General features: G+C 33.6%; 2 protein-coding genes across 4 annotated transcripts in view; one reads left to right on the plus strand and one right to left on the minus strand.

Moving 5' to 3' along the window:
• The window catches only part of LOC123699438 (ETS-like protein pointed), a 100,664-nt gene that overhangs the window by 59,724 nt on the left and 21,392 nt on the right, over positions 1-19,548 (minus strand). For both annotated transcript variants that reach the window (XM_045646363.1, XM_045646362.1), the window contains exon 3: positions 17,492-17,612. In XM_045646363.1, coding sequence (XP_045502319.1) covers positions 17,492-17,612 — 121 coding nt within the window. The remainder of the gene's footprint in view (positions 1-17,491; positions 17,613-19,548) is intronic.
• LOC123699439 (ATP synthase subunit d, mitochondrial-like) overlaps positions 1-19,548 on the plus strand; it is a 30,036-nt gene that overhangs the window by 1,743 nt on the left and 8,745 nt on the right. The window contains exons 1-2 of one of the 2 annotated variants that reach the window (XM_045646369.1): positions 6,035-6,095; positions 8,285-8,336. The exons of the other annotated variant lie outside the window; for it this stretch is intronic. Coding sequence (XP_045502325.1) covers positions 8,287-8,336 — 50 coding nt within the window. The 5' untranslated portion in view covers positions 6,035-6,095; positions 8,285-8,286. Of the gene's footprint in view, positions 1-6,034; positions 6,096-8,284; positions 8,337-19,548 lie in introns of those variants that run through there. 2 annotated transcript variants of the gene reach the window in all.

Here is a 19,548-nt window from a genome sequence, read left to right on the forward strand (position 1 = left end):
GCTCTTTTTAATTAAAAAATATTTTGTTTCATTCATCTATTTTTCATTAATATAATAAATTAAATAAATAAATAAATAAATAAATAACACATTCGTATAAAAGTTCAAATTATGACAGTTAATTGATAATAAACCGTAATGCACTTCACGCACTTTAGTAATGGCAGTTAACGAATTACTAGCCACGATTTAATTACAGCATTAATAGCCGGGTTTATTGAAGACGGTAGCCGATCCAATTACAAAATGTTAGAAAGTTCGGATGTGGAACGAATCTTTGGTAAATTATTGCTGTAACAACTACGCTGTAGAATCTATTCCAACGCGCCTTCAGAAACTGTTCCAATTTTTCGATCTAATATTTATTGTACCTACTATAAATATTGTTTCGTAAAGTTACGATTTACTCATTAATTATTTAATGGGAGGTATTTTTATTTGTTGTTACATGTAACAAATATATTCAAGTCATCATTTACGTTAAAGCTGTGCAGTGCTATCGTTTTAAACAGCGTATTTGTTCTATTTCTATGCGAATAAGGTTGCTGTGATGAATATTATTATCGATACAGCTTCCGTGTTCCTTGTTCGTGTTTAAATAATTAGATTCTTTATTGTATGCAGCAGTACTTTTGTTCCATAGAAAAAATGAGGTAATAAAAAACTTGTTCTGTTCTGAAGACTTGACACAGGCGATGAAGATATAGCGATGAGATAATATTATATTGTGATTATGATATCCCTACGATCTAACAAGCTACATATTCATTCCTAGCTGCTCCACGCGGTTTCACCCCCGTGGATCCACTGGACCTGTCGGTCGTAGCGTGATGGTATATGGCCTATAACCGTCCTCGATAAATGAGCTATCTAACACCGAAAGAATTTTTCAAATCGGACCAGTAGTTCCCGAGATTAGCGCGTTTAAACAAACAAACTCTTCAGCTTTATAATATTAGTATAGATTTGGAGAGACTTTTTATTGACTCTCTTCCTTACAATTAATGTCATTTCTTATACAAGAAACATTTAAAGAACTCTACAATATAAAACAAAGTTAAAAGAACATTTTACACAAAGGTTTCAATAAATAATTTGTTATCTACAAATCCCTATGTCTTATAAAGAAGTTCAACGCGCTTAGTCCCTTCGGGCGAAGGCTGCATACATTGCACCTTAGATCCAGTACGAGGCTAGTAAATCTCGACCAGATCAATGATCTTTAAATCGTGAGACGGCGCCGGCGCAGTGGGAGGAGGCCTGCTACGAAACACCTGCCGCCCAAGTACTATGAACCAGCTAGCACACATACAAACTCACGTTTGAGGAAATATATAACCTGCACTCATATACATAGAGTCCAGTTTATAAAAGGTTATAGTCACAAATCGGTAGATGATCTTAAACTGATTCTGGGAGAACTGTTATGTCGATATTTATAATGGTTATTTAATTTTTTGTTGAGCTTCTTAACAGATCTTTCTACGACAATCAATTGCTAAACTGAGAGATGCTCAAGTAAACGGTAGATTAAATAGGTGATAAGAAAGAATATACATACAATTATGTACATCTATTTCACATATCAACTGCCGTATAACGATCCTTAATAACTACCTACATATAATTCAATGTGTTTAACATTCGCTGTTAAAAATAACTTATGTAAAAGACATGGCGTAATCTTATTTGAAATTTTGAAGTCTATCTAATAAACTAATAGAGCCTAATTATAATTTTGAAAAAAATGGTTGAAACAATTTATTTTTTATTTATACTCCACGCAGAAAATAAATGACTACTTACATACATTGTGCAAAAACAGCTACCGTTACATCATTTGATACAGATCGAAATTAGCAAGTCATTATAGATATCCTTACAGATAATACACGAATGATTACGAAACTACACTGTTATAATACGATCAAATTATAACTATAGGTATAATAAATAATAATTTATTTTATTTATTTATTTATTTATAACATTTATTTCAGGTAACAGACAATAAATTGTACAGACCCATAGAATAAATACCTTACAGACTAACATACATATAATATTTTATAACTAAAACTATTAAGCACTACACTATAAACAATTCACGGCACTGGCAGTGTCATATTTCGCTGAATGGGCTTCGGCTGGGTGTTGCGAAGTCGCCCGCGAAACCGCCGGAACACGACACCACGGGGCCAGAACTCCTCGCTCATGAAGATCGACAGCTGCTCGCTTGGTACACGCACAACAAATGAATTAAAATTCAAATTATTGCGCGGCTCCAGGCGCTGGACCCTCACGATAAACTTGGTCTTAACCCGCACATACTCGACTACATCAGAAGCTTGGGTGGAGTGGTGCAGGCGGGACACGTACAGCTGCGTCGTCGGTATGGCGGGCCGCAGCAGGTGGTTGTTACCGATCGGGGCGGTACCGCACTTGTTGGAGGAGGGCTTCTTTTTCTTCTTCCTTTTCTCTACCTTTGTAAAGCCCTCCTCATCGAGTGGATGACTATTCACGCTCGACAAGTGTGCCGCACGGCGCGGGGAGTCCCTGTGCTTAACGGGATCTCCATCTCGGGTGATTTCTTGCCGCTTTACGGGAGGCTTGGCGGCAGCGGCCGCGTAGCCAGCCGGTGTCGGGTTGGCTACACGAGGCGGGCTCTCCGGGGGAGGCGCGGGTCGGGCGGGGCGCGGCGTGACGCGGTCGACGGCCGGCGGCGTCGTCAAATTCGCTGACTCGAAAGTCTCACGTTGCGCTCCACGACGTGTGTTCACATATGAAACCTCCGTTGACCTACATAATGAAATTGAATCGCGCAGGGCGACGACCTCATTACGCAGATCGTTGATGGTGGATTGGGAAGCTCCAAATTTAAACTCCATCTCCTTTAGGGCAGTCCTTAATGAAGTGATGTCCTTAAGAAGGCGGGTGACGTCGACGTGGTCGAATGTGACGGGAGGCAGCTTACGCAAATCCTTCGCCACGAAAGTCGGCACGTCGTCCGGATCGGTCTCCTTGAACACCTTGATGATGTCCCGTAGACTCCTCTCTCCCTTCTCGTCCCTCCTGCGAGACGGCATCCGGTCGGCCATATTCAATGCCGAAAAGAGAAGTGATTTGGCGTCACGTATCTCTTCTTCCGTAAAATTGCTGGTGCAAATTTGCTCTATGCTAACTTCATCCATGACATCCAGCTGATACTGCAGAAATGCCAGGACTTCATTAGGAACAAGCGTAGCGCTCATTGTTGCGAGCGATAACGTCGACAATAAAAAATATTAATTATTTTTTATGCATATTCTGCACAGCGCAATGCGTCCGCTTTTGAGCGCGCATTGCACTAGACACCAATAATACATGCTTATATTTTTTCAGTCCCATTAAAGAACAATAACTACTTAAATATAAAGTCAGCTACTACAAAATAAATGTAACGTATTATCTAGAATTCATTTAATTGTAGGAACTATAGTTGCGTTAATACAGGAACTACTCGTGTAAATCTACAATACATACTATACACAAACGATATACCCATATAATTTCAATGAATGAACGTGTTACCAAAACCTATATAATATAAGAGAAAGTTAAAGCTCGAATCAAAATTGAACACGAAATAAGCTAGTAGCCGTTCTACATCGATTGAGATAAAAAGAATACAAGTGATAAGTACAGCTCAATCAGAGGCCAACGAGCCGCCGTCGATCTCTCGTTGAGATAACGAAGATAATGGTCAGCCATGGACCTTGGTTGTTCGGACAATGCTATCCGAGATATCTACAGATAGTTAGTATGGGATATTTTCATTATGTCTAAACGATATCGCTTCAAAAAAGTTATATGAGAACTTCTGTCGTTTTTAGGAACAGTTTTTGCACGGGTGAAATTATAATTTGTATGGATACATTTTTATTTTTTACTATACTCATACCTACCTTTTTATTAGCAAATAGATATTTAAAAGAAACAAACTTTACTGCGGATTGAAGTCCACAATACGTAAGTCTATCGGAGTCTGTGAGCAGCAAATGTAGAGTTTTACGACATTCTTATTACAATTTAGAAACAATCGTTTGAAATATGTTTTTTATTCCGTAACATAAACTATTAAAGTGCACAATAATTAAAATGCATATAAACATTATCAATAATTTCTAACACATTTTATAATAATACATCTAACTTAAAGCAGATGCTTATGAGCTTTTGATCAGGTGTAGCGACGAATCGTTTCGTTCTTGCAAATAAAAAATACGTAGGCTCAAATTAAATAGCTATTATAAATAATTTTATTGCGTTTAAAATAAAGATTAAAACCGTCTTTACACCCATAACGGTTATTTCATACTTCACAGTAAAATAGATTTATTGCTTACCTAGCGTACCTACTTATAAATAACGTTTATTAAAGTATAATTATGTTGAGACTACATTTTTACGAGATTTTTACATACTTGTTTTATCTCATATCATTTACGAAAACAATGTTTCACAAAATTCCTTATAAATCGAAATTTCATACGAATTGTTATCAATTATTTTCTTTTATTCTCAGAATTATGTATCGATTAGCTTGCGGGACTCGAACCTCGTACTTCGTTCTTCGAAAGCGTCGCGAGACGCGTGCTAGCTCTTTCATCTTCGCCGACAAAGCGTGCCGCTCTTATCTCGAGTCGAGTCTGTACCAACAGTGACAATAATGTTCTTTGTGGTTGCCCGTTGCCTTTTTGTGTACTTCCCCAAACTTTGTCAACTTTAAGCGAAGGAAGTTGCCAATGCCGTTTTGTAAGATTAGATTTCGCTAAGAGGTTTTTCATAAATGGACCTAAGATCTAGGAGACTTAGGTGTTCCGTAAAATATGCATAACTGATTAGAACGAAAAAAAAATATTGAGGTATTTTTGTTGACCTGTACGTGAAAATTTACCTAGAGAAAATGTCTATGTCTATGTCAAAATGTTGATTAATATAAATAAAATTAACGTTAAAAATTTGAAAATGCAACTCTACATTTCAAAAAGCTCAAACTTATCCAATATACTTTTGTATGAAATAAGATTCAAAATGAAATAGCATCTTTAATTAGTAAAAAATATCTTCAATGCACTTTAAACTTAAGACGGCCAAAACTTTAATTAAATAACTTTTAAACTTGTCTAAGCTCTACATTTATAACTAACTACAGTTTAAAAAAAATATAAATTATATTTAGTATTATGTAATTCTAATTTCCCACAAAAACTCTATTTAATCTGCATGAAATATCCGACTTAATATAATATATATGTAGTATGTAAATATAATTAATATAGGTGTTTACAAACATATTGTACACTCGTATATATAAACTGTCGGCGTTAGCAAGGTTACGGTGTAGCAATTCTGCTCATGCCCCTTTCCGCTCCAAAAACTGCGGTTATGCAACTTTTTGTACCCAGTACCTCTGCACATCCAACGATTAAATCACATATTTAAATTGTTTATGCTGTTTGTATTATCGTTTAGCGCATCGGTAGATAATTTTAGGTGCTAATAATTATTGCTAATTTGTTTTCGTAGCATGTGAAAGGTTTCTTAATACAACTAGATAATAATGCGAAATTTATTCCTTTGCATATTTGGCATTCGTATCTATTAAAAAAGTAAAATAATCCAAAAGTTATTTATTTCATTCAACATTCTAAGTTACTTTCGCGATGACGATCGATCGTTAGTTACAAATCACTATGATTTTAATTCTCAATTTCAATTCTCTACATTGTACTCAACAGGTGTGGATTATTTGGTTTGCTTTTGTTACAGAAAAATGGATTAATATAAATATAAAATCATAAAGCATAAATATGACAAGCCATCCGGAAATGCAGACAGCACGCGAACAGGACGGACGTGCGGCCGCGCAAGTGGGTCAGTTTATTTCTGTTTTGGCGGGAACCTGGCCGGAAACGGCGCCATTGTGGATGTGTTGGGAAGCCCGGAAAAACAGTCCCCGGATTTCTAGCTAATGAAACACAAGACGCTGCCCGAACAGTAGCGAACTATGTGACGCCGATAACCGCACGCTCGCCCGTTTGCCCAATTTCTTGGTAAGTAAAACTAGTCGGCCGCTCCTAAAGCTAAATCAGGACGTTCTCGAAATGCTCTATGTGGAATTGTAGCGACTTACCGTTAACGCTTTTCTTAATGTAAACAGGAAACTTGATTTAAATTTCTCGTTGTATATTTTTTCGATTTCAATACTCGGGGAAATCGATTAGTGTTGTCTTAATGGAAGTTCGATTTTCGTGTGAAATTAAAAGTGTTGTTTACAACATGAGGGTCGAATTTAGTATCCCATGGAGACGATGCGGGCGTTTGCAATAAAGCGCCTCGCAAAGGACTCAAAAGGACTCTCAATTAGAATTAATTAAAGACAATTCAGCAAACCCAGAAAATAAATGGTCACTTGACGATAAACGAGATTTATTAATCGTTTAACAGATTTAATTTTTACATTTTAATATCTTTGGCAATGACGTTATGTGTATTAATTGGTCGGAAGTTAATTGATTTTGAACATTACATTAAGCGGATTGATTATTATTATACGCTGATGAAATGCAAATATCAAACGAACAAAAGGGTTTATTCTTACGTTGCTTTAATCTTTTTTTTTATATAGTCATAATGGTTTCCTTTAGCACATATCTAGCTTCTGACATTCTAGCATACTTTATAATCACCGTGTTTTGTGTGGTATTTGGCAAGTTCTTCGGCGTGTTAGAACACGAAAGCTCACTTCAAAATTTCTAATATATTTCTATACACAAACAAAGAGCAGGCTTGCAACATCCGAGGCGTGACGCGCAGGTGCTGGCCTCCGTCCTCTGTTCCCACATTATCAACTCTTCGCGAAGCCTCGATAACAACCGCGATAATTTTATGTTAATAACCCGATACGTGACACTGCAAAGTGGGTCTAAGCATTTACATAATTATACACAGATTCGTAAAACAAACATGTTATAAAGATTTATTGCGATCGAGATTCGGCCAAATTGGGAACAAATTAAGAGAATTTTAATTTCATGCAAACTACATATTTAGTAAATATTTATAATATTTTTATCGTGTTTTATGGAGCTCAGTCACATCAATTAATTCCTTTATATGTTTATAGATAAGACGTCGACTGCAATAACCTTAATAATCTTGTGTCCTAATGACTCAAAATATCAGTATCCTGTAACATTCAAAAGAAACAATCGTTCGAGGCCAGGGAGGGTAATATCCTTTATACTATAAACCAAAGTGCAATCACATACATAATATGTAATTGGGTAAGCGTGTGGTAAGGATTTCCACGAAACGACGTACAAAGGGGCCGTTTTGGACCCGCCAGTGACCAAATGTCACATTAGCGTGCGCACGCAATGCATGCGTTAGAGTTTAGACGACGTTGATCTGTCACTCGGACATTAGACTTGTTATAAGATTATGAGCAATTTTCAAGATAACCCATAACCCTAATTGGTGTCAACAAACGATTTTTACCTGACCAATATTAGTAAATAATTTAAATTACGTTTTATTAAAAACTGGAAATAGTACAATAGTAAATTTTAATTCAAGTATTACGTTTGAAATTGGAAATTTGTAGGTTTTACTATTAGTTAAGTACTTCCTTTATGCTAATAATAGAATTAAAATAAAAATGGTTTGCAACAGATTCTTGAACGGTCACTTAGTAATTACTTTAAAATCACTTAGTTCAAAAGTACTTGCTGACGTCGTATTTTACGAATAAAAGACTCAAGATGTTAGTCATCAGACTGCAAATAAATTCAAGGGACATTAAATATAACAATAATAACACATATTAATTTATACAATACATAGAAAGAGTGTAATTAAACCGTTGGGAATAATAATATAAGCCTATTGTATTATTAGAAGTAATAAAACTTAACTTCCATTTTATTATCTAAAATTGCTAGTTTTAATAATTTATTATTGTTTTTCTACACATCCAGATTATAAACAATTATGTGCAATTTACATTGACTACCTAATTAATAAAAGTTTATAGCCTTCCTTATTTCATTCGAGGCATTAACAAAATTGGCAAGTTTAGTTAATTTACATAAAACATTATGCATTTACATATAATATATACAGTATTATTTACGCATAGATGGACTTTTCGATTCGTAGAATAATTTATTTATGCAATATCAGCTATTAAGGGTATATTAATGGTATTAAATAATTACTAAAATATGATATTTCGTTTCAGTTATGACGCTTTTTAGGACCTGTGTTAATGAAGTCAGTTTCCTGCCAATCATGTACGTAATTTGTATGTTATTATAATATAAAAGAATAAATAAATTAATTTTAATCAGAAATTAACATGCGAGTAAACTTAATTTATTTTACACAAGTTTTATTGTGGATATAAAATGTTAAAAGAAACTTGAGAGTCTATATTATACTCTTTAGGTATACATTGTGATACATTGATCGTTCATAACTTTATTTATATTTTATGGATTCTATCCATACACTACAAACTACACTAACTGATACAGTTTATCGTAACAAAGAGCTGGAAGCTCAATCAAACAATACAGATGCACGCGAGAGGCGGTGTAAATCGTGGCAATTCTACATTATTAGCGCAATTACTTCGCGACTCGTTAATTATCGGTATGCGATTGTTACCTGGAAACGCTTACATTAACACTATTTATAAATGTTAGGAACAATGCAGCATCATGATAATATCTCACTTTAATAGAATGTTAGCACATCTTGTTTTTAGCATCATCTTAAACATAAGTAGTTTATACAGACGTATGCTTACAGAAATATTCGATTTAACCCATTGAGTCCCAAGCGGCCCGATCGGCCCACGATATAATAGATTTTCTATTGTGTCTGTGATTCCGGGGCCTGAGTAATGAAGAATATAAGGTGGATCAATTTAAGAAGAGAAGAGACTATTAAAAAAGCAAAATTGGATAAAAATATGAGATGATGTATCCATATCATATGGTAAAATGATGGACTTCTAATACAATTTTTTACATTTTTATATTGATAAATGGTCGAGTCAATCACCAGTTTTGTTCAAATCCTCTAGCATATTTTCTTTATCGATTCGAAAGCTTTTTCATTGTGTAATAGAAACGTTCGTATCGAATTATGAATACCTTATTGAAAACCACTACTTGTGGCGACTTCCTTCTTTTGTGAAAATTACAATACAATAAAAAACTCTTTAACTCAATGAGATACTTTAAGTTTTTATATCTGTTTATGTAATAAGTAAATTTCAGTTGCGCGGGAGCATTTAATACTTTGTGAAGTTATTTCTTGATAATATTTTATTATTTAAATAAAAAAAAATAAAAAAAAACTCAGCGAGTGCCGGTTTATTTTTTCCATCAAACCCTTGATCAAACCATATACTATATTATGTAGATTACATCGATACGTAGATAAAAAAAAAACAAAATACCACTCATGTAACTAAAGATCTGTTCAACTCACATTACACGCTCCAAAATTAAATCTATGAATGCAATTAAAAAACGTTAAAACACGTATATATATCAGTATCTAATTAACTCAAACAGAAGGTTTAGCACTTCGCTCATTAACTATTAATCAATTTAAGCGGTAAGATATAGCCGAGCCCGCCCTTCTTGCCTTGGGCTGTTTACTGCTCTTAATTGCTTCAAACCTTACTTAGAAATTGGTAACTCGAGTCTCGAGATTCATTATATATATATATATATATTCACGCTTCTTCTTATTGGAATATCTATGTACTTTCTCGTTGAGAAACGATTAAATTTGAAATTGTTATAGAGTAACAGTTATGTTTAAGTACCTAGTCTCTTATAAATAGTATCTTCCCAATCGTATGGTGTAGAAGGTGCTGTTATAAGGTTAATTAATCCTATTAAACATTATTAAAGAGCATGATACTACGTACTAATTTTACATCATTAGTTTTTCGTAAAATAACTGTTGCATAACGGAACATAGAATTAAAAACTAAAAGCGCCACTATCAGGAGCGCTCATAACATTTTGTTTCAGCATTTACACAAAAACGAATTAGCCTTTGACGATACATACAACTTTAAGGTCCATTTAGAAGGTGACCTGGCGGGAACGAGGTGAACTTTATTAAACGACATCAAAGCGAAAAACTCTCGGCGACCCTCCATCGAAGGAATCTAATTTTTGTATCCAATTTTATTGAATCTCAGTGGAGGCTACTCGGTAATAAGGTTACGCTGTGAGCTTTTTAAAACTTGTTAAATGTGATGAAGCTGTTATCGCTGATAAAATTGAATAATTGTGTTTTATGATAACATTTTATTTTAATATGTGGAAAGCATTCATAAAGCAGATAAATAAGTTGATATTTATAGAAAAAGTGTTAAATAGGTATATATGAAGGTATAGTATTGGCACAGTATTAGTAACTTGCTTTTTTACTATACTCAGTTTAATTTTCATGAAAGGTCTATTTTATTTTTTACCTGAAAAAATATTAACAATTCGATAACGAAAAAAAAACAACGTAGATATTTTCCTCATATCGTAAAATGTATATTGATATTTATTTTACTGCAAGGTGTTTTGAATGAACCTCATAATATTATGTAAGTACTTACATAATATGAGGTTCTTTCAAAACACTTCTGAAATCTTGAATCGAAATTTGTCTTTTCACTGGCCTCTGCAAAACCTTTATAAATTTTGTACTGCAATAGCTTGTCGTTCTATAACTAATAGAAGTTATAGATCACAATAAGATATTGAACAAGCCATAAGCAAATAAACTTAGAATAAATTATGGAGAGCAGTGGAAAAGCGGAACTTTCTCAATAACGGATAGTTTCCTTGCGTTGTGTGTGTGCGTTCAGGATCAGTGGCCGGCGCGCGCGCACCTGCCGCACGATTCCCACGCCTCGCCCGCCCCCGCCACCCCGCGTGACGTCACATCCACACAAACAACGGTCTAACTCGTTTTATTACCCCTACGTAGAGGGTTCTATGTTCCAAATCATTATTGAACGATTAAGATATCACGTGTTTATGCAAAACTATGCAAAATAAGTTAAATGTGTCGATTGTTTTGTGGTTTATCGCTCAAGCTTTTTAGCCGTAGTTTATTTTTATCCGAAGTATAAGAATATTGTGGCACAATATAGAAAAAAATATGGAATTATATTTCGTAATAATAAAGGGAAATATTTATTACACATAGTTAAACATCGAAAAGGTGCTTAAATTTAATATCAAAGTAACTAATAAATAAACAATTTTCGTAAAGCTTTTGAAAAAAAAGTGGTTGAGTAGTCTACCAACACAAGGTTAAATATTTAGAGTAACGCCCTCTGTGGTTACATTTGAGAACTACAATTTACCGCCACCTATCGGATGGTAGACGAACTATTGAAACACAACGCTCAAATTTGTTGTACACGTATTTTACCAACGCCACTAGATGGCGCTGCTTCGTACTTTAATGTGTTCGAATGTTACATAGTGGTTGTACATATTTTATGTGCGTATGTTTATCATCTAAATATACGTAATTAATTAAACAAGTTTGTATGTTATTTCATTTATTTAAAATAACTAAGACTTATTACATAATTATTTTTATGTAAACATTTCTTGATAGAGTTTTTAATCTTGCCTTTGTTGTTACTCTCTATTTACATCACACATTTGTCAAGGGCCATGGCTAATGTAGATGAATACATACATTATTATTATTAGTCACATGCTTTATTAATAAAATAACCGTGTAGTTTGCGATCAGCCATGATTTCACACTCTGCAAGTGGGAAAGGTGACAGCTTTAATAGATTTCGTTTCTACGTGTACAACTTTATGATTTTATGCTATAGCGATTAGTATGCATACAATACAGTAGCACAGAACCGAGAGGTGACGACGAGACCATTTGGATGCGTATATGAATGGCTCGACGCGTTGTGCATCAGCAATAAGAGCGTGCGCACGACTGAATTATTATCAAATTATTAAAAGTTTATAAAAAAATTGTATACCTGCCTATGACTGAGCGATGACTAGAATATTCAATAAACATGGCCCATATCATTAAAATGCATCTTGTTTATATGCATCTAGTGAACAATCCGTTGATCGTACAATAAACTTGATTTTTATTTATCAACTTGTCAGTTATCAATAAAATGAATCAATCTTACTTTAAAATACTCCGCATACAAGACCGAATATTATTTCGCGGCGATATTTATATAGTTGTTTCTAAATAATTTTAGTGAAAAGAACACGATATTTTATAACATGTTTTTCTAACGTAGGTTGGTAATAAAATCAGACTAGACGATTTGTAAATTGTTTTGTGTTGAAGGGATTAATGTTCGCGCCTACGCGTGGTAGGTAAATGTTTATCTAACGTGCGGTTTGAGCAATTATTGTTGCGGTCGATTTGTGGACAATTAACATAATATTATTATTTGTAGTGACTAGTGAAATAAAATGCGTATGTATTTGCTTACAATTATTTCGTTCAGGTGGCATATCTATTGTTAAAGTTACACGTATTTTTATTACAAAAAAAATTTCGTTGCATAATAATGTTTGATTCTAACGTTTATTATTTATAGCTCGGAAGAAAAATATATCTCACACTCTATACACATTAATAATTCTATCTGTATTCTGTACTATACAATAAATAAATTTTTCATAAACTTAAACGAACCTCAACTCCAAATCATATTTAAAAAAGAGTTATGGATACGTATTTCTAGCGCATTACATAATATTACACAGTATCGTGATGGCGTAGTGTGATTATTTTAGTAATAATTGTAGTTCTATTATTATCAGCACGTCTGATTCGTTTGCTTTTTCGATCAAATAATTTATCTGTTTGCGTTGGCAGCGGTCAGTATCGACTGTCGATTTATAAACCAACATGTCCGTCAACTAGTCCGCCCGCGGTACCAGGCGGTAATAACTTCTCAGGAGCTTTCGTACAGGGACCGCTTCGCCATTCACGAGCTTCGACATGAATGAGTTGTGTATGTGTGCGTCGGACGTCTTGAGCCAGTTGTATTTGTGTGCTGAACACGTGTTCGTTTGAGTCAACATGGTAGGCCGTTCATGAGAATTTTCTTGTGTCAACATCTGAACTTGCTTAGGCATAAATAACCCGCAACTTTGTTTTGCACAAAAAATATAGGTATTTAAATTCTTAGCTTCTGCTCATGCTTCTGCAGACTGCAACGTATGTAATCGATATATTTAGTGACTGCGACTGTAAGATTTAAGTAGTACCAACTACCCAGATAAGTCACACTGTATTTACACATTTAATTAGCAACATATTATTATCTGTGAATGTAATATTATTATGGTCACACTCACAATGATGATAGATAGAATTAAAAATATAAAATAAAATATGTACAGAAAAAAATCCTTTTTCGAATTATGGAAGCCGTAACTGGCTTGCAATACGTAATCTTTTTTTAAAAACCAGGTGACACGCGAGACTCTCTTTCCGCTCGATGGAGTGTAAAAAAGTTGGGCACGCCATCATTATAATGTTACATTACCCATATGATTTACTAATAATGCATTGGCATTAAACAACGTCTGATGAAGTCTAATTTGAGGGTTTTATTAAAGGTTTTTCATAAAATGAATGTATAATTGAATGCCAAATGATATGCAGTAATAAAATCAACAATTATTAATGTAATTACATCGTAACCATTATTGTGTTAAACGTTTATCCGTAAGTAATAATTGTTTATTCTGAAGTGTGTAACTTTAGTAATGGGCGAATGTAAATATACACAGTTGCTACGAAGTTTTGGCAACATCCTGTATATCGTACAACATTGAGGGGAAGTGGACACCGCAACATCCTTTACGGTGTCGGATGAAGCCTCGAGACAATAAAAAATATTTCACGTGAAAATTCTTTTATGGCTATCTCACATTAATTGCTGTTATCAAGGAAAAATACCTAGGAATTAATCCTCAACGTCTCGTCGACTTGTTATTTTACTTCAATATGACAAATCTGCATGTTTGTTTTGTTGACTGATAATTGCGGTAATTACTTAATTTATCGCACTATCTTTGTTGACTTATGGTTTTGGCAACAACACATCTGTTTCCTGTAGGACAAATAAGTAAAATTTGTATTGTGTATTGGGGTATTTGAAAATATATTAGAAATTTACGTTGTTATTTGTAAGTATGAATGAAAACTTTGTCTATAAAGTTTTTTTCTTTCCTGTTGAACCCGGACAATGCCGGGGCCACCAGCTATAGCTAGTCGTGAATAAATAAAGCGGTGATAATCATCATTGGCAGTGAGGTCTCATCTGCGCAAATACACCACGCACGTACACAAGTTTACATACATTTAACATATCATTCGATAATCAGCTCTATCTAATTGTGTTAAATAACAATGTTGCGTACAAAAAGTGTCATATTATGATATAATTAATCAGTAGTGTACGGTGTGAGTCACGCGGGAGTCTGAGATATTGAACAAATTACTGCATTGTTCTCGTTAGCTATAATACTGATATCATATCAATTACTAGTATTTTTTTACTTTCTCTACTTTGTTATTGCGATGTTTGTTTATATTGTTGCGAAATATATTGTTTTAGATTATTAAACATAACGTAAAATAGGTCTAGGTTTTGCATCTGTATTTGTAAATGAATAATGTAAATTGTCCATTACTTATTTGTTTTCCTTGAAATTTCTCCTCCTACTAGAAGACTATAATGCTACTTTCTCGAATGTTTATAGAAAAAATGGATTTTATAACAATACGACATACAATATTTTGCAAAGTTTGCAGTGACGCTATATTATATACCTAACAATAGTTTTATTTACATGTTCTACTTATATTGCGGGTTTTTGTGTTAAAGTGGAGTACTGCGAAGTTGTAAACTGATACCACACTGATACTTTAAACATTATATGAATAAGTAAATCTTCAAGGCATGAAGTCAATTTCAAAGTTATAGATTTTTTGTTTTCGTATTTAATAAACATTTGATACGCAAATAATTATATACCCTCTGAATATTTCGTATGTTAATAATCACCTATTCGACAAGGAAAACTTTATTAAAGAAAACTGCAAAACTCTAATCATTAAATATTTTTACATTTTCCTTCTCTCGCCATTGAAGTTTATATTTTTCTTGGCAACAGAACACAAACAGAATACAAACATGGTGCTAAATGGGTAAACATGTGTGCATATATGCGATGTTCCCACGTAAATATACATATAAAGTAAAGATAGAGGGAACAATAGGCCCGTATCCTTAGGCCACCCTGGCGTGAGCTAACTGCTGGGGTCAACGACCTGCCTGATTTTTAGCCACCCTGTGTGTTGCAGCTGAACTGTTTTTAAATTTGTATACAACAAAACAATCGCCAGCGGTCTGGCAATTTGTATCGAATATCTAACAGTTATTAATCATGAGTAAATAAATAAATACTGAAGTTAATAGTTCTTTACTGAATAAATAAGATACATATGTACATACGTATGTAAACATATTTAACTTTATAATAATTTCAAACATTCAATTAAAAAAAATCAACTACATAGTATCAAAATTTTATTAAAATCATTAAAAAGCGTTGAAGCATGCCCGATATGGCGATATAATTATAATTGTTTATCAACAATTCATAATTATGTTAACGATTAAAATGTAAAACGTTTATTTGCTGCGATAAGAATCAATTTTATGGAAGTATTAAAATTTTTACGACCGATCTTGTTAAAAACCTTTTTTCAAAAGCTCTTATGTAAAAAGCATACGTACGTACGTATATAAAATTAAAAATTACATCCTACACGTGTTTTATCCTATATAAAATAGGGTGTAGAATTTTTTGTTTAAAATCATATAAAATTAAAAGCTCTTTAAAGCTCTGCCAATCCAAAACATGAAACTAAAGCATAATCACGTTAGGATAAACTTTCTAAAACCTAAAAATTAATTCCAATCAGCACAAACACGGCTGTTGCGGATGTTTACGAGTTGTTTATATTGCAATTTCCGATTATCCCAATTAAGATAATATTATATTATCTACTATGAATGACGACTTACTATCAATATATCACGAAAAATTGCCTAACAAATAATGCCAAACAAATTCGTTGAAATTATCCTGATTCTTGAACAATTCTTGAATATTTTATGACAACTTTCAAGCACTGACTACTATAACTATGCCACGTTACTCCAACAAAATAAAAATATAAAAAAAAAAACACTACTTGTATCAAAAAACGATCAATAGCAATGTCAAGTGCATACATGTAAACTGGGTTATGAAAATAGTTGCGTGCTGAAATTGCATCGCTCCTAACAAGGATGCAACGAATTATCCTATTCGGGATTCTAGTCGCTAATGATTGTCAGTCAGCCCCATATACTAATACTGTATTACATTAATATTCATAATGACCTGTTAACCCCTTTTATTATGTAACACCTTTATATAATATGTAAAAGCTTATAAAGTAGCCTAAGTACATATTTCGCAAGGCTATCATATTTCTGAAAAAAATTAGAGCCAAATTGGTAGAGTACCTAGATTTTGTAAAAAATAGCAACATAAAATATGAAGCTTTTTAATTGTAAAAGCTCAGAATCTTTCAGCTACACTATCTATATAATGTAACACAATAATAATTAAATATTGCATTCATAACTATACTACTTGATGTAATCAGTATCTATTTTTGCTTCTGTCCCTATAGCCCAATTTTTTTGTGGGTTAAGTTTGTTAAAATTGATTTAAATTTTTGGTATCGTTTGCAATAAAAAAAATCACTAGCGCAGTTAGGTCAACTGCAACACGAATAAAAACTCTGCAACAATGCAGACCATAGTTCTTTAGTTTTCAGCACAGATTATCCGATCGCGCGTTGGTTTAGCACGTTTAGCAGGATAGGGCAGATTGGCCGGTTTCCTTCCCTCCAGCCACGTCGTGATTATGATTGCTGTCACTCGCTACCTTGACACGTGGCGCGAAAATTGAGTATAATCTATTTGAATCTGTGGTGTAATTTATTATCATCACTGAAGGCGTGATGGCAACACTTGAAGTATCCGATTTTTTATGCGGTTTAAATGACGTATTGCAAAGTTTTAACCAACGAAAGAACTAGAAAATACATGTGCGTTTAGAAATTCGGAAGATGAAAAGAGAGTATAAAGACCTACATAGAACCTACCTAAAACGTCATCATCAGCATTATAGTACGTTGTAACATAGTGACTTAAAAGTTAAATAAACAAGAAAGCATTTGAACCTTAACCTTACAACGTTCATAAAGCGTAGATTCCACTCTATGTTGTATTCTGCAATATGTACACAAAGTAAATACAATTATTACAATTAAGACTTACCCAACGATGCTTCAGGGTCTGTGAGATCAGACAACGAAGGCACTTTCTGCATGGTGCGAGGTTCTTCAGCCTCCGGAGGTTCAGTCTTGATGCCCTCTGCTGCGCCGCCGCCTTCATCGCACTGTAAAAAATATATAAGATTATTCAATAGGTAAATAAACCATGGAATAATTAAAGTCTACTGAAAGTTATTTGTATAATGAAATAAACTAATATCATTCAAAGTTTACAAGAGAAATTTATTATACGGGTTTTAAGAGATGAAATAATAGTTAACGTTTTTTTTTTTTTTTTTTTTAAAGGTGTTTCTCAATGTTAGCCAGAAGGGCTTCTACATTTTAACGCGGACGCGGGGGTGAACTGAAGGTTCACCCTGGTAGCGACATGCACAAGGGCGTCCCCCCTTGACGGGGACCACGAACCTCGGCTTGAGCTGTCGCTTGAGTGGAGGAGGCCAGAAGGGCCCTAATCGGACGGGCATAGTTAACGTGTAAACAATGGTTTGAGAGACTTTTGTGAAAATTCACCATTTATCAGGTTGAAAAAATCTTTGATCCAAAAGCTTCTTAGAAGGCCAGTTTAAATTAAGTTTAAATATATATGACTAACTGACCAACATAGCTTATTTACTTAAATAATATTTCAATAAATAAGCCGAAAGCTTAAATAAAATGACAAAATAGTTATTAAACAATAATGTATTAGAAAATGACACAAATACGCAAACTTTACTATATAAATAAATTTAAGAAGCATGTCATTCGCACATTTATCCCGATAGAACAATGGTTTCAATGACTCCTGTATCGACAGGAACTTACTTTTTTCTACCATTACGTGAGCTAAGCTTACTAAAGACCCGCGTCAATATTCTGCGCAGGAGTGGACTCCTTCCGCTCGCGATCATGGGCCGATTTAAAATCGCAAGACAATACTCGAAACATTAGGCCTTCAAATTGACTTTGATGTATATAAAATGTATGTAAATGAACGCTTAATATGTGTTAGTTCAATCAACAGGTACTAAATAAAATAGAAATAGAAGCTCCGTGTTTCCTTTGAAAACGATAATTTTTAACATGCCGTGTAGCATCTAACTTACTAACTTAGAATATAAACATAGTAATAATATACTTTTTAATGCTATACAAATCTATCTACTTTACCGGCTAATCATATCAAATCAAATTGAATTTATACGATGATATTGTGACAAAGGGAGGACATGAGATATACGACCTCCTCGCATCAATACGCGTCTATTAGTTATCCAACCAAGTGTTAGATTATATGATATGATCTGATTATATTTCAAGATACGCGTCACCAAATCAAAGTTGTTTTCTGTATGAACGCTTCAGTCACGGTTGAATATCTCTGCTAAGATTAGCAGGACGGATTGGTATATTTTATGTCTTCTTAGTTCTTGCTCGCCTTTACTAGTCTAAATAATATGAGAGATAGTAATAATGCGTTCGTACAGAATTAGCTCTTGAACTTGCAATTGAATTAAATAATTGATTCGATTTGGAAACGATGAATATAATAATCTAATACAATTACTAGTTGTCTACGTGGCTGCTTCTGATTGGCCTTAAAACTAAACCAATTTTGTTGTGGACACGTTATATACTTCTTAACTGAAATAGACATATAATATCGGCGCTGTGACAAAAATAAAAATGAGTAGGTAATGTTTACATAACGTTTATTTTTATTGTAAAGGCAAAGACCCTTTATTTATATTAAAGGTGTGAAAGGGCGTAGTACATCGATTTTATATCAGAAGATAATAGTATCAGAAAATGACGTCATCACGCTATTTTCATTCATAAAATATAAATAACTTGTCTCAAGGGCTTTTGTTTTTCCATGATAAGGTTTCAAATTGAATGATAAAGTTCGATAAAAAGCCTATCAATTGTTATTGTTGAAATAAATTAGATTTTATTCCACTGATATAAGTTATAACTTGTAGGTATTAATTTATATATAATAGAGTACCAGACTATTTTATAATGGAAATGTAGATAGTGCAACAAGTTATTTCCCGGTTT

This window comes from Colias croceus, chromosome 18 (assembly GCF_905220415.1).
Source record: "Colias croceus chromosome 18, ilColCroc2.1".
Classification (NCBI taxonomy): Eukaryota; Metazoa; Arthropoda; class Insecta; order Lepidoptera; family Pieridae; genus Colias; species Colias croceus.